This window comes from Balaenoptera acutorostrata, chromosome 8 (assembly GCF_949987535.1).
Source record: "Balaenoptera acutorostrata chromosome 8, mBalAcu1.1, whole genome shotgun sequence".
In the NCBI taxonomy this organism is placed as follows: domain Eukaryota; kingdom Metazoa; phylum Chordata; class Mammalia; order Artiodactyla; family Balaenopteridae; genus Balaenoptera; species Balaenoptera acutorostrata.
Window position 1 is genome coordinate 87,744,647 of NC_080071.1, and position 16,633 is coordinate 87,761,279.

Genomic DNA, 16,633 nt, shown 5'->3' on the forward strand with positions numbered 1-16,633 from the left:
CGACACATTAACGATCACGGTGGTATGTTATTCATGGTATAAATGCTTGTTACAAGATCATAAGAAAATATCCACTGCATAGCTTATTATAAGACCCTTGATCTGAGGCTTGAGTTCCCACATTGAATCTTTATGGTGGTGTTTGTTTACGCTTCTTAGTGCCTAAGACATACAGCTGAAAACCTCAACATTAATATTACATTCTGTGTTCTATTCACATCTTCTGGAGGAGCTAGGAATCTTGAATTTTGGTTTTAGTACTTGTCAGAAGAGGTTGTCTGTGAACACCTAGTGTTATTGAAATGATTTCTGGGTTCTCATGCCTCCGAGAGAATCTTGTTCCTATTTTATGTTTAGTGCATTCTTATCCCGAGGTAGTGACAGTATCCTTAGAGTGCCCAGAATATGAAATGAGTTCAGAGTCAAGATCTGTCTCCATATGAGTGACAGACCATAATTCAAACAATTCTTGATTTTGGTCTTGTTCCATAGATAACGCTTTGTGCTGGGAACACATAGATGATGAAAGTGTGCATTCTTGTCTGTGTGTGTGTGTGTGTGTGTGTGTGTGTGTGTGTGTGTGTGTGTGTTGGGGGTGTTGGGAAGATGATGACACAGGCAAGTAACACAAGGAAGCATGTGGGCCAGCTACCTAGCAGGAGAGGTGGGGATCAGGAATTGGGTGACACTTTGGATGGATGGTAATACCTGAGCTGATTTCACTTGAAGGGTAGTAGGATTTAGCTCAGTTGAAGGGTTTTGGGTTGACAGAGTAGAAGGAGGTGAAAATTAAACTGCAGTTGGAGGAAACAAGACCTGTAAAGGCTAGAAGTGTATGAGAACATCCTGGCACAGGAAACAGTTAAATAATTTGGTCCAGTCTAGAGCTGGTGTGTCTGAGTAATAAATGATGAGAGAGATTAAAGAAGATGAGGCAGGCCAATCAGGAGGATCCTTGCCCGTGTCACGTTAAAGACTTAGGATTTATTTTCAAGGTGAAGGATGGTATTAAATGTAAGCCTGGGAGTGATTTTTTTGGTGGAGGTTGGATGTTGAACTGGGGACTCTGGGCAAAACAGGATGCTGGGAAACCAGGTAAGAGACTGTTAGGAATGTGGATGAGAAAGTAAAGGCCTGAATTATATGTGTGGCAATAGGACTGGAGACTAGGGGGCTGGATTTGACTAGTATTGGGGAATTATACATGATAGAGTTAGTTAAGTGGTTGGCCTTCAGATTTTAAAGAATTTCTGTAATTTTTCAACAACATTGCGGTTGAAACCTTGTTAGACACATTGTTAGATCTTCAATCAGAAAATCCTTTGTAGGGATGAACAAAGAAATGCCATCCCAAGAGAATTCTGATGTTACTCTCAACACAGGCCACTCTCCCACATATAGGAGATGTGCAGTAGTAGTATGGAGTGAAGAGACAGGTAAAAGTAGGGGTGAGTGCATCCAGCTTAGAAGAGCGTAAAACTTTCTGGTTACTATGACATAGCAGAGCTTAGAGCTCTCACAGAGCTGCTTTCATCACCCACTTGCACTACACATAACTGAGTGAATGGTAGTGTCTCCACCTTTCAGTGTCTGCACTGACCAGCTCCTAACAGTACTGGTCAGTGATGTTGGAGTGTTCTGTGCTTGGCCTCAAGTTTCTAAGAGCACCCTTGTGTAAACCACAGCTAGAGCAGGAGAGAAGAGAGGCAGAAATGAGGGCAAAACGGGAAGAGGAGGATCGAAAGAGGCAAGAAGAACTCCGGAGACAACAGGAGGAAATTCTTCGGAGACAGCAGGAGGAAGAAAGGAAAAGGCGAGAGGAAGAAGAGCTTGCCCGAAGGAAACAGGTATGTCTGAGAACTCTGCTCATACGATTAGCGCTGAAGGAGGGCCTGGGGGATATCTTGCTCACTCCCGTCATTTCACAGGTCATAGTTCTCCCGGAGAAGGCTTCCCTAAGGCATCAGGGAGTTAGCAGGATTGGGATTAGAATCTTAGGAGACTCACTTCCCTTTAGGAAAAATGTCTGTTATCCACTAACACCCACTGGAGGGATATTCTTCAGTCCTAGTAACTCATTGGAATTGATTGCTTTTACATATTTCCTGGGGTTTTATAAACGAGTTAGATTTCAGAAGTAATTAAGTCCTTAAGTATTTATAACCAGTGACACCGAATGTTTTTCATGTTTTGTGGCCATTTGTATTTCTTTGTTGGGAATTCTCTATTATGTGCTTGGACCATTTTTCTACTGGGATTTTTAAAGATCCCATTTGAAAGAATCCACTCTGTAACAGCCCCAGTGTCTAGCCTTTGCTTCACATTTCCTTCTTGTTTTTTGCCCTAAGAAGAACTCTGAAAAAAGGCATCCATGTCCATGCTGAGATTAGATTAGAACTACTAGTATTTCTTAGAATCACACTCTACATTAGCAATGTAAGGACCTTAAGAAGTATTGCAGTAAAGAAATCTGTTTAATTCTGTGTTGCTCATTATTTCTTCCTAAGTTATTTTGACAGTGGGACCCGTTTCTGTATATTTAATATCCGTGGGACTTTAGTTCTGGGAACATGTTCTGAGACACATGGCTTTATTCAATACTTTTGACTGGAAAACTTCTCTACCTCACCAGGCATTTTTGGTGGCTATGTTGGTTTGACTTCTCTATGCCTTAGGTTCTCATTTGATTAAAAAAATAGGGACTGATGGTAGCAACAGAGAAACCAAAGCCTGCGTCCTTTTTAGTGTTAATCAGGAAATGATGTAGCTAATGTAGAAACCAGGATGGACTTTGCATGTAGTGCTATTTAACTATTAATATTTTAAATACAAATTATTTTAACTCTTAATATACCTACTCCCCAGCTCACATATATACTTTTTGCCCTAGATCCTGGTTAGATACTTTTTATATATACTGTTAACAGGATCTTAGCAGCACATAGCCTATTTCTTTCCAAATTATGATGTAATATATTAATTGAGATGCACGCACGCGTGTGCACACACTCACACTTTTTTTTTTTTAAATTTAGGAGGAGGCTCTGCGACGCCAGAGGGAGCAGGAAATTGCATTACGGCGACAGCGAGAAGAGGAAGAAAGACAGCAGCAAGAAGAAGCTCTTAGAAGACTGGAGGAAAGGAGAAGAGAAGAGGAAGAAAGGCGGAAGCAGGAAGAATTGTTACGCAAGCAGGTGATCAGATGGTTTGCTCTTCTCATTGCTTCTTTGAAGCTAGGAATTAGTGATTAAGAAAGTATTAGGATATTAGGAGAGCCTATCTAAAACTTTTTCAGGTTGCTGCAAATTACCAAAAGAGATCTAACTGGCTCTTACTACTTTTGTGATAACCATCCCACATGTAATTATAAAAGCTGAACAAAATGTCAAGGAATCAAAACAAACAAAAAACGAGGGCACCAGAGAAAAATTGAAGAAGACCTGCTCTTAAAAAACCAAACGTGAGATCTGGAGATTGACAACTTTTTGCCGTAGGGCACTCCCCGGTTCACACTTTTAGAGTGCACAGTTCCTTGCTGCTTAATATATCCATAAGATGATGGCAGCAATGACCATTATCTGACTCTATTGTAACCGTGCCATTCTGCCGTTACAGGCAGCCGGAACCCCTAAAGCGTTTCCTTTTCATGTTTAAGAACAGAGGTAGGTTTTTTTTATTAGTAGATTTTCTTTTTAGAACAGTTGGAGATTTTCAGGAAAATTGGGATGATACTGCAGTTTCCCCTATTATTATTTTACATTAGTATGGTACATTTGTTATAATAAACCAATATTGACACATTAATAAATCAATATTGAGGTATTATTATTATTATTAACTAAAGACCATAGTTTATTAACATTTCTTCAGCTTTTCCCCAGTGTCCCTTTTCTGTTCCAGGATCTTATCCAGAATATTGCATTTAGTTGTCATGTCTCCTTAGCTTGTTCTTGGCTGTGACAGTTTCTCAGACTTCCCTTGTTTTTGATGACTTTGGCAGTTTTAAGGAATACTGGTCAGGGTATTGTAGGGTAACCCTCTAGGAATACTGGTCAGGGTATTGTAGGGTAACCCTCTCTCGGAGTTTGTTTGAAGTTTTTCTCACAATCAGACGAGTTATGGGTGTTTCAGAAGAAGATCACAGAAGTTAAGTACCATTTTCATCACATACCAAGGGTACATATTACCAACATGATTTATGGTTATTGATGTTGACATTGATCACCTGGCTGCAGTAGTGCTTGTCAGGTGTCTCCACTGTAAAGTTACTCTTTTTCCCCCTTACTGTACTCTTTGGAAGGAAGTCACCATGTACAGCAGTCCACACTTAGGGGTGTGGGTTTTTGTTTGTTGGTTGGATTGACACGAAGCTGGAGATGACCTGCTTTTGCTTAAGTTCTTGATTGAAACTCTTTGAGAAATCTAAATTCTTTAGAGTTAGATGGATAACTTCCAGGTTAGATTCTTTGGTTTATTCATTTAACAGTTAATAGATTTTGTTAATATACCATATGCCAGTTGTTATGATTGTTTGCTGGTAGAGTCCAAAACTTTTTAAGAAATTGTTTCTGTACTCAAGAAGCTCACAGACTATGTAGGTGATGATTTTACAAGAAATAAATGCCACATTTTGGATGCTTTCAGCTGAAAAATCAAAATATTCACCTAAAAATGGTTTAAACAGTAGATAACGTTATTGCCTCACATATCAAGGTGTTCTTTGGAAATAAGGCAGTTAAACATGAACTTCAGTGACTCAGTGATATCATTAAGGATCCAGGTCCTTCACATGCTTCTCCTCTGTCATCTCCTGGTGTGTTGACTTTTTCACCTCATGGTGCACGCTCTGCTCTACCATTTCTTGGTATGTTGACCTTTTTTTTTTTTTTTTGGCTGCATTGGGTCTTAGTTGTGGCATGTGGAATCTTCATTGCAGTGCGCTGGCTCTTTGTTCCGGCACGCGGGCTTCTCTCTAGTTGTGGTGCACGGGCTCAGTAGTTGCGGCTCGCAGGCTTAGTTGCCGGTGGCACGTGGGATCTTAGGTCCCCGACCAGGGATCGAAACCGCATCCCCTGCATTGGAAGGCGGATTCTTAACCACTGGACCACCAGGGAAGTCCCGGTGTATTGACTTTTGAGTTCCCATTTTTTGCCTCATGGTTAGGAGTTTTGGATATCATACCATACCCTGTACCCAGAAAGGGAGTGGCCCTTCTCTCATGCTTCTTTCCTTTTGTCTGGGAAGAATATCTTTTCTGGAAGCATCCCTTTGGCCTAAATCAGATCACATGGCTGTCCCTGTTTACACTGGAAGCTTAAAAAGCAAAATCTGGCATTTTAAACCTCGGATATGACAGCATATATTCTTCTGCAAAGAAGCAACCTGAAAGGAATTTTTGCTGGATAGGTAGTAACAGTTGCTGCCACAGATGGGCTAAGAGCAAACAGAGAGAGGAGGACAAGGTGTAGTTGGGCATAATCAAAAGGCAGAGGGGAAGTCTACCTCCTGAAGGCTAGGGAAGTACTCGTAGAGTGGCTGGTGTCTGCCCTGAGTTCTGGAGAATGGAGGGGAATGTGCTGTCTGGATAAGCTAGGCAGGGGTCCCCAACCCCCGGGATCTAATGCCTGATGATCTGAGGTGGAGTGGATATAATAATGACAGAAATAAAGTGCACAATAAATGTAATGAGCTTGAATCATCCCGAAACCACCCCACCCCCACCCCCAGTCCTTGGAAAAATTATCTTCCACGAAAATGGTCCCTGGTGCCAAAAGGTTGGGGACTGCTGAGCTCTAGAGCATTGCAGGTGCAGTAATCAGACTGCATGGAGGAAGGCCAAGAAAATTCCACGGGGCACATGGAATGGTTTTGAGGGAGGGAAGCAGAAGGAAAATGAGCCAAGGTACTGCAGAAAGTAGTAGAGGGGTAGAGGATGGGTCAAGGAGAGACCTTCCAAGGGGCCTGTGAGCCAAAACGGGTGAGAACCTGGGATGGAATTAAGTGGTTTTGTAAAGTTGCTTTGGGTCCGGAACCGGCTGAGGCTTTCCTGGTAATCCGTATTCTTGCAGGTCCTGACAGCTCTTTGCGCTCAGCACCCTGAAAAGCTGTCTCTGCCTCAGTGTTAGAACAGTTTCCAAGAGACTTGCCTGCAGTTTGTGGTGATCTCTAAGAGATCAGCACTTACCATAGATGTTCAAAGTGACGTTCCTTTTATGTAGAAATTAGCAAATAAATTAAACATGATAATTATCCTGTAAGCATGCCTCTGACTGAAGCCTTGAAAAGTGATTCAGATTTTTTTTTTAAACACAGTTAAATTTTATTATCATTTACTTTTCCTTCTGGGAAGGAAGAGGAGGCTGCAAAATGGGCCCGGGAAGAAGAAGAAGCCCAGCGTCGATTAGAGGAGAACCGGCTGCGAATGGAAGAGGAGGCAGCCAGACTCCGGCACGAGGAGGAGGAACGGAAGAGGAAAGAGCTGGAGCTCCAGCGGCAGAAGGAGTTAATGCGCCAGAGGCAGCAGCAGCAAGAGGCTCTCCGGAGGTTGCAGCAGCAACAGCAGCAGCAGCAGCTGGCGCAGATGAAGGTGAAGCCTAGACACCAGCTGGACCAGACCACACCATCTGTAGGAGCTACTTGTTAGCGTTTTTTTTTTTTTTTAGTTAAGTAGATGCTGGCAGTGCAGTAGCAGTGAAACAGTGTACTTTTTTTATGTTAAATATTGCTACCTTCGTTTTTTTTTTTTTTTTAAGGATTTTCTTTTTTTTAATTAATTAATTTATTTATTTTTGTCTGTATTGGGTCTTCGGTTCGTGCGAGGGCTTTCTCCAGTTGCGGCAAGCGGGGGCCACTCTTCATCGCGGTGCGGGGACCGCTCTTCATCGCGGTGCGCGGGCCTTTCTCCATCGCGGCCCCTCCCGTTGCGGGGCACAGGCTCCAGACGCGCAGGCTCAGCAATTGTGGCTCACGGGCCCAGCTGCTCCGTGGCATGTGGGATCTTCCCAGACCAGGGCTCGAACCCGTGTCCCCTGCATTAGCAGGCAGATTCTCAACCACTGCGCCACCAGGGAAGCCCGCTACCTTCGTTTTTTGATCAAGGAAACAATACGATGCATTGTACTTTGTGTTAGGCATTTAAACAAGGGAAGAATAAATAAAAGAGGGTAGGACACGAGCAGTGATGCAGGCAAAACCAAGTAAGTCTGTATGGTTCATAAATTTAAACACTGGAGTGCCTACTCTGTATCATTTCATCACTGCTAAGACAAAGATAAATGAGACAAGGCAACTGTCCTCAGAGAGCTCATAGACTTATGAGGGCAGGAAACATAAACATTTGGACGTGTAAGTAGGAACCATCATACAGGGCTTGAAACATAGCTGACTATGGGGGTTTATTGAAAGTTGGATTGAGGTGATGTGTGCAAAGTGTTGTTTTAGGAGGATTCAAAGCATTATTTGAAATAAGTAGAAAGTGAGACTGGGAGACCAGTAAAGAGAGTGTGATGGTGGTATAAGAATGAGTAGGGCCAGAGGATGAGAATTGGCCTAATAGCAATCAGCAAGACTTAGTGGTTCTCTGGATCTGAGCGACAAGGGCAGAAGTTGGAATGGCTCTTAGATGGTAAGCCTTCAGTGACTGGGAAAGTAGTGGGACTATTGATGAACTCTGAGTAATAGGAGAAGGAGGAGCAGGTTTATGGTAGGGTCTGCAGAACTTCTCACGGTGTGTATGGGTAGCCATAAGGCTTAGTGTCCCCTGTCTTCAGGGAGCTCATGGAATAAAGACATAAACAGAAAATTAGAAGACAGGGGGCTGGGTGTAGTGAGAGAGGGGGCATGGAGCAGTAATTCTCAGGGTGTGATCACCTGGGAATTCCTTAGGAATGTGCATTCTTGGGCCCTACCCCAGACGTACTGAATCAGAACCTCTTAGGAATGGGACCCAGCAGTCTTGTTTGAATAAGCCCTCCAGGGATTCTGATGCTCACTAATACGTGAGAACCACTGTCTACCTGAGAAGTTAGGGAAGGCTTCCTGAAAGAAGATAGCTTCTAAACTGAGTCATTAAGGGAGGGAAAAATTAAATTCAAAGAAAAAAAAAAAAAGTCAAACAGACAGTTTGGGGAATAGAGGGTGTTTGTGAGAGCAGAATGAAGTTGCTGGAGAGTGAGGTATGAGATAAGTGTGCGCAGGGTTCATATCACCATGGGCTGTATATACTATATTAAGGAATTAGGACCTAGAGTGGTAAAAAGAATTTTCAGCTAGGAAATAACACTGCTAGATTTACAGGAGGGAATAAGTCACTTTGAGAGCTAAATAGGAGATGGACTTGAACAAAACTGGAGGTCAGTAGACCAGTTGAGAGGGGGTGATGGAATTGTCCAGGCAAGGAATAGAAAAGTTTGATCTAAGCCTAGTGGTGGCAAGATTAGAAAGGAGGAGTTGGAGAAACTGCTAATGACTGAGTGCTTGCTTTGTGTCAGGCACGTACTGACAGTTCTCCATTTTTTTTCCACAACCACCCTTATAAAACTTAGGTATTAATACCTGTGTTTTACCAAAGAGGAGAAATGTTAAGAAGCTAAGTCGCTTGCCTTGGGTCCAGCTGAGAGTTGATAGCACAGCCTTGTATTAGAACCCATGTGTCTATGGCTCCAGGGCCCCGAAAAGGCTGTCAAAAGACTTTCTTAAGAGTCCCTACATCACAGGATGTGGTGACTGATCAGAATATGGGGGTGAGAGAGAAGACAAAGGCAGGGGTAACTTCCAGATCTCTAACTTTTCTGTGTCTTTTGTGTGTCTGGTTTTGCCCTCCTATCCTCCCATGAAGACTGTAGAGCTATTTTATGGATAAGCATTCTGATTGAAGATAAAGAGCTCGAGATGGTTATGAGGAGTTAGTTGCTGAAGGCTCTCATGAGAAAAAAGCTTTTTAAGACGGCTTTATTTAGATATAATTCACATACCATGCAATTGAATCAGTTAAAGTATACAATTCAATGGTTTTTAGCATATTTATAGATAGGTGCAACCATCAACACAATAGATTTTAGAACATTTTCATTACCACCCACCAAACCCTCTAACTATCACACCTTAGCCCCTATTTTCCCCTAACTTAGGGCTAAGTAACCCCTAATCTACTTTCTGTCTTTCTTCTGTCTTGCCTATTTCTAGACATTTCAGATCAATGGAATCATATAATATGTGGTCTTTTGTGACTGGCTTCTTTCATTTAGCATAATGTTTTAAGGTTCACTTGTGTTGTAACACATATTAATACTTTTCCCCCTTTTTTATAACTGAATAATATTCTGTTATGTGGATATGCCAGATTCTGTGTGTTCATTCATCAGTTGATGGACATTTGAGCTGTTTCTACCTTTTGGCTTTTATGACTACTGCTGCTATAAATATTCATGTACAAGTTTTATGTGGATATACACACACACACACACACATATATATATATATTTAGAAGTGGAATTCCTGGGTCATATAATAACAGTGTGTTTAATGGTTTGAGCAACTGCCAGACTGTTTTCTAAAGTGGCTGCACCGTTTTACGTTTAGTGTATGAGGGTTCAAGTTTCTCCACATCCTCATCAACCTGTATTATCTGACTTTTTGATTATAGCCATCCTAGTAGGTGTGAAGTGATAACTTCTGATTTTGGTTTGCATTTCCCTGGTGACATGTGATGTTGAGCATCTTTTTATGTATTTATCGACCATTTGTATATCTTCTTTGAAGAAATGTCTATTCAAATCCTTTGCCTATTTTTTAAAAAAAATTTATTTATTTATTTTATTTATCTGTTTTTGGCTGTGTTGGGTCTTCCTTGCTGCGTGTGTACTTTCTCTAGTTGCGGCGAGCGGGGGCTACTCTTTGTTGCAGTGCGTGGACTTCTCATTGCGTTGGCTTCTCTTGTTGAGGAGCACAGGCTCTAGGCACGCGGGCTTCCGTAGTTGTGGCTCGCGGGCTCTAGAGCGCAGGCTCAGTAGTTGTGGCGCATGGGCTTCGTTGCTCCGCGGCATGTGGGAACTTCCCGGACCAGGGCTTGAACCCTTGTCCCCTGCATTGGCAGGCGGATTCTTAACCACTGTGCCACCAGGGAAGCCCTCCTTTGCCTATTTTTAAACTGGGTTGTCTTTTTATTACTGAGTTTTTTAAGGGTTCTTTATATGTTCGATATTTAAATTCCGTATCAAATGATTTAAAAATATTTTCTCCTATTATTTGTTTTTTTTCACCTCCTTGATAGTGTCCTTTGATGCACAAAAGTTTTAAATTTTGATGAAGTCCAAATTATCTATTTTTGTTGTTGTTGTTGCTTGTGCTTTTGTTGTCATATCTAAGAATTGCTAAATCTGAGGTCATAAAGTTTTACAGAATCCCATGTTTTCTTCTAAGACTTTGTAGTTTTAGCTCTTTGATCCATTTTGAGTTAATTTGTGTAAATTATGTGAGGTAAGGGTTTGACTTCATTCTTTTGCATGTGATTTATCTGGTTGTCCTAGCACCATTTGTTGAAAAAACTGTTCTTTGTCCACTGAATGGCTGTGGTGCTCGTCTTAAAAATTAGACATGTGGGTTCATTTCTGCACTCTGAATTCTAGTCAGGTGATCTGTATGATCGCTATGCTAGTAACACACCTCTTTGACAGTACTATTGCCTTGTAGTTAAGTTTGAAATCAGAAAGTGTGAGTCCTCCAAATTTGTTCTTTTTTTTCCATATTGTTTTGGCTCTCCTGTGTTTCAATTCCATATGAATTTTAGAATGAGTTGGTCAGTTTTCACAAAGAAGCCAACTGGGCTTCTGATAGGGATTGCATTAACTCTGTAGATCAGTTTGGGGAGTTTTGACGTCTTAACAATATTAAGTCTTCTAATCCATAAACATGGGATGTTTTTATATTTATTTAGATCTTCTTGAATTTCTTTTCAGTGCTTTATAGTTTTTAGAGTATAACTTTTGTACTTCTTTTGTTAAATTTATTCTTAAGTATTTTGTCTTTCTGATGCTATTGTAAATGGAATTTTCAAAATTTCATTTTCAGATTGTTCTTTGCAAGTGTATAGATGTACAGTTGATTTTTGTATATTGAGCTTGTATTCTGCAATCTTGCTGGACTGGTTAATTAATGGTGTCTTAGTGGATTCATTAGGATTTTCTGTACACAAGATCATGTTATCTGCAAATAGAGGTAGTTTTACTACTTTTTCCCCCAGTCTTTTATTTCTTTTTCTTGCCTAATTGCCCTGGCTAGAACCCCAGTGCAGTGTTTAATAGAAATGGCAAGTGTGAATGTTCTTGTCTTATTTCTGATCTTGGGTTGATGTGGGGGAACACATCCAGTCTCTCACCATTAAATTTAATGTTAGCTGTGTGTTTTTTGTAGATGCCCTTCGTTAGGCTAAAGGAGGTGAGGATTTTTATGTCCATGTTCATAAGAGGTATTTGTCTGTAGTGTTTGTTTGTTTTCCCCTTGTGATTTCTTTGGTTTTGGTGTCAGGGTAATGCTGGCCTTGAAGAATGAGTCGGGAAATGTTCCCTCCAATTTTTTGGAAGAGTTTGTGAAGAATTTGTATTCTTTGTTAAATGTTTGGTAGAATTCAGTGGTGATGAAACCATTTGTGCTTGGGCTTTTATTTGTGGATAGTTTTTTGATTACTAATTCCATGTCTTTACTTCTAATAGGTCTGTTTGGATCATCTGTTTCTTCTTGAGTTAGTTTTGGTTAGTTTATATCTTTATAGAAATCTATCTTTTTCATCTAGGTTATCTAATTGATTGGCAAGCACTTGTTCATAGTATTCCTTTATATTTCTTTTTGTTCCTGTAAGATCAGTAGTGATGTGCTTCTTTTATTTCTGATTGTAGTAATTTGAGTCTGTTGGGTTTTTTTCCTCATGGACAATCAGATTAAGTCAGTTTTGTTGATATTTTTAGAGAACTGGTTTTTGGTTTCATTGATTTTTCTCTATTTTTCACTTATCTAGTTCATTAATTTCTTCTTTAATCTTTATTATTTCTTGCCTTCTGCTTGCTGTAAGTATAGTTTGCTCTTTTTCTCTAGTATCTCAGGGTAGAAGGTTAGTTTTTTATTCATTTGATATCTATCTTCTCAGTTAGGCATTTGCAGTTATAAATTGCTTTAGCTGCTACCCGTAAGTTTTGATTTCTTCTTTGATCCATTGGTTATTTAGGAGTGTTTTAGTTTCACTTATTTGAGAGTTTCCAAAATTTATTTCTTACTCATTTCTAATTTTGTTCCGTTGTGATCAGAGAACATACTTTGTATTATTTCTATTTTAAATGAATTATTGAAGTTTAGTTTTATGTCTTAGAATAAAGTTTTATTTCTGGCATAAAGTTTTACCTTCTTTAGGTCTATCCTGAAGAATGTTCCATGTTCACTTGAGAAGAACGTATAGTCTACTCTTGTTGAGTGGAGTGTTCAATAGATGTTTACTAGGTCTAGTCAGTTTATAGTGTTGTTCAAGTCTTCTAGTTCCTCATTGATCTTGTAGTTGTTTTGCCTCTTACTGAAAGTGGAGTATTGAAGTCTCGAAGTATTACTGTTGAATTGTGTATATCTCCTTCTATTTCTGCCATTTCTTGCTTCATGTATTTTGGTGCTCTCTTGTTAGGTGCATATATGTTTATAATTGTTATATATGTTCCTGCTGGATTGACCCTTTTATTATCATAAAATGTTCCTCTTTATCTCTATTAACATTTTTTTTGTTTTAAAGTATGTTTTGTCTGATAATGGTATAGTGATTCCAGCTCTCTTGTGGTTGCTGTTTGCCTGATAAATCTTTGTTTATTCTTTTACTTTTGATCTGTTTATACCTTTGAATATAAATGTCGTCTCTTTTAAACAGTATAGTTCAATCTTATTTTTTTATCCAATGTGATAATCTCTGCCTTTTTATTGGATTCTTTAACCTATTCACATTTAATGATATTATTGATATAGTTGGATTTATATCTGCCATTTTACTTTCTGTTTTTTACATCATTTCTGTTTCTCTGTTCTTTTACTGCTTTTTGCATTAAATAAATTATTTTCTAATGTAACATTTTAATATCCTTAATGATTTTCATCACTATATTTTTTTTGTGTTATTTTCTCAGTGGTTGATCTAGGGCTTACCATACACATCTTAACTTACCAGGATCAACTTCAGATTTACTCTAACTTAATTCCAGTTTGACATAGATATGCTACTCTCTTAAAGCTCTGTTCCTTTTTTCTCCTTTTTGTAGTATTTTTGTTGTATCACATCTTATAAATGTTATAAATGCAATGATAAAATGTTATATTTATTATTTTATATTATATTGTCTCTTAAAGATGCTGAGAGGAGAGCAAGTATGTATGTATAGCTTTTGTTATATAACCTTATTTATGATTTCTGCTTCTCTTAATTTGTACCTGTGGATTCAAGTTACCATATCGAGTCATTAGCTTAATGCAGCTTTGTTTTCACTTAACTCCTTTGTGCCATTTTTGACATATTAGATTTTTGTATGTTATAAGTCCAACAATATATATACATTGTTTTATACAGTTGCTTTTAAAATCAGTTAAAAGAGGAAGAAATGTACATGTACTACTGTTTTTTATAATTACGTAATTAATTTTATTGGCGCACTTTGCTTTCTCATGCGGATTCAGACTATTTTCTAGGGTCACTTGCTTTTAGTCTGAAGAACTTCCTTTAGTATTTCTTGTAAGGTGAGTCTGCTGGCAACAAATTTTCTAATTTTACCTGGGAATGTCTTTATTTTGCCTTCATTTTTGAAAAGTAGCTTTACTGAATATAGAATTCTTGGTTGACAGTTTTTGTTCTTTTGAAGACTTTGAATATCTTATCCCACTGCCTTCTGGCCTTCATTGTTTCGGATGAGAAGTCAGATGTTGATTTTATTGGGATTCCCTAGTAAGTGACAATTTGTTTTTCCTCCTTATTGCTGCTTTCAAGATTTTCTCCTTGTTTTTGGCTTTCAGCATTTTTACCATGATAATGTCTATTTGTGGATCTCTTTGGGTTTATCCTGTTTGGAGTTTGTTAAGCTTCTTGGATATGTAGATTAATGTTTTTTCTATAAATTTGAGATTTAGGTCACAATTTTTCTGCTCCTCTTTCCTCTTCTTCTGATACTTGCGTTATGCACATGTTGGTGCACTCAGTGGTATCTCACATTTCTCTAAGGCTCTCCATTTTTCTTTATTCTTTTTTTCTCTGTTCTTTGGATTGCATAATCTCTGTTGCTCTCTCTTCAAGTTCACTAAATTCTTTTGCCAGTTCAGATATACTTTTGAGCTCCTGCAGTGATTTTTCATTTCAGTTATTACATTTTTGAACTCCAGAATTTCCTTTTGGTTCTTTTTTGTTTTTTTACTTTTTTGAATTTTACTTTATTTTTTTATACAGCAGGTTCTTATTAGTTATCCATTTTATACATATTAGTGTATATATGTCAATCCCAATCTCCCAATTCATCACACCACCACCCCACCCTCTGGCCGCTTTCCCCCCGTGGTGTCCATACGTTTGTTCTCTACATCTGTGTCTCAGTTTCAACCCTGCAAACCGGTTCATCTGTACCATTTTTCTAGGTTCCACATATATGTGTTAATATACGATATCTGTTTTTCTCTTTCTGATTTACTTCACTCTGTATGACAGTCTCTAGATTCATCCACGTCTCTACAAATGACCCACTATCGTTCCTTTTTATGGCTGAGTAATATTCCATTGTATATATGTACCACATCTTCTTTATCCATTCGTCTGTCGATGGGCATTTAGGTTGCTTGCATGACCTGGCTATTGTAAATAGTGCTGCAGTGAACATTGGGGTGCATGTGTCTTTTTGAATTATGGTTTTTCTCTGGGTATATGCCCAGTAGTGGGATTGCTGTGTCATATGGTAATTCTATTTTTAGTTTTTTAAGGAACCTCCATACTGTTATCCACAGTGGCTGTATCAGTTTACATTCCCACCAACAGTGCAAGAGGGTCCCCTTTGCTCCACACCCTCTCCAGCATTTGTTGTTTGTAGATTTTCTGATGATGCGCATTCTAACTGGTGTGAGGTGATACCTCATTGTAGTTTTGATTTGCATTTCTCTAATAATTAGCGATGTTGAGCAGCTTTTCATGTGCTTCTTGGCCATCTGTATGTCTTCTTTGGAGAAATGTCTATTTAGGTCTTCTGCCCATTTTTGGATTGGGTTGTTTGTTTTTTTAATATTGAGCTGCATGAGCTGTTTGTATATTTTGGAGATTAATCCTTTGTCCATTGATACGTTTGCAAATATTTTCTCCCATTCTGAGGGTTGTCTTTTCGTCTTGTTTGTAGTTTCCTTTGCAAAAGCTTTTAAGTTTCATTAGGTCCCATTTGTTTATTTTTGTTTTTATTTCCGTTACTCTCGGAGGTGGATCAAAAAAGATCTTGCTGTGATTTATGTCGAAGAGTGTTCCTCCTATGTTTTCCTCTGAGAGTTTTATATTGTCCGGTCTTACATTTAGGTCTCGAATCCATTTTGAATTTATCTTTGTGTATGGTGTTAGGGAGTGTTCTAATTCCATTCTTTTACATGTAGCTGTCCAGTTTTCCCAGCACCACTTATTGAAGGACTGTCTTTTCTCCATTGTATATCCTTGCTTCCTTTGTCATAGGTTAGTTGACCATAGGTGCATGGGTTTATCTCTGGGCTTTCTATCCTGTTCCATTGATCTATATTTCTGTTTCTGTGCCAGTACCATATTGTCTTGATTACTGTAGCCTTGTAGTATAGTCTGAAGTCAGGGAGTCTGATTCCTCCAGCACCATTTTTTTCCCTCAGGACTGCTTTGGCTATTCGGGGTCTTCTGTGTCTCCATACAAATTTTAAGATATTTTTGTTCTAGTTCTGTAAAAAATGCCATTGGTAATTTGATAGGGATTACACTGAATCTGTAGATTGCTTTGGGTAGTATAGTCATTATCACAATATTGATTCTTCCAATCCAAGAACATGGTGTATCTCTCTCCATTTGTTTGTGTCATCTTTAATTTCTTCCATCAGTGTCTTATAGTTTTCTGCATACAGGTCTTTTGTCTCCCTAGGTAGGTTTATTCCTGGGTATTTTATTCTTTTTGTTGCAATGGTAAATGGGAGTGTTTCCTTAATTTCTCTTTCAGATTTTTCATCATTAGTATATAGGAATGCAAGAGATTTCTGTGCATTAAGTTTGTATCCTTCTAGTCTACCAAATTCATTGATTAGCTCTAGTAGTTTTCTGGTAGCATCTTTAGGATTCTCTGTGTATAGCATCATGTCATCTGCAAACAGTGACAGTTTTACTTCTTCTTTTCCGATTTGGATTCCTTTTATTCCTTTTTATTCTCTGATTGCCATGGCTAGGACTTCGAAAACTATGTTGAATAATAGTGGTGAGAGTGAACATCCTTGTCTTGTTCTGATCTTAGAGGAAATGCTTTCAGTTTTTCACCATTGAGAATGATGTTTGCTGTGGGTTTGTCATACATGGCCTTTATTGTGTTGAGGTAGGTTCCTTCTATGCCCACTTTCGGGAGAGTTTTTATCATAAATGGGTGTTGAA

At 38.9% G+C, this 16,633-nt stretch overlaps 1 protein-coding gene across 4 annotated transcripts in view; it reads left to right on the top strand.

Moving 5' to 3' along the window:
• GIGYF2 (GRB10 interacting GYF protein 2) overlaps nucleotides 1-16,633 on the top strand; it is a 126,726-nt gene that overhangs the window by 93,830 nt on the left and 16,263 nt on the right. For 2 of the 4 annotated variants that reach the window (XM_057551058.1, XM_057551059.1), the window contains 3 exons: nucleotides 1,686-1,847; nucleotides 3,036-3,194; nucleotides 6,350-6,625. In XM_057551058.1, coding sequence (XP_057407041.1) covers nucleotides 1,686-1,847; nucleotides 3,036-3,194; nucleotides 6,350-6,625 — 597 coding nt within the window. The remainder of the gene's footprint in view (nucleotides 1-1,685; nucleotides 1,848-3,035; nucleotides 3,195-6,349; nucleotides 6,626-16,633) is intronic. The other 2 variants (XM_007184739.3, XM_007184741.3) reach the window with 2 other exon arrangements.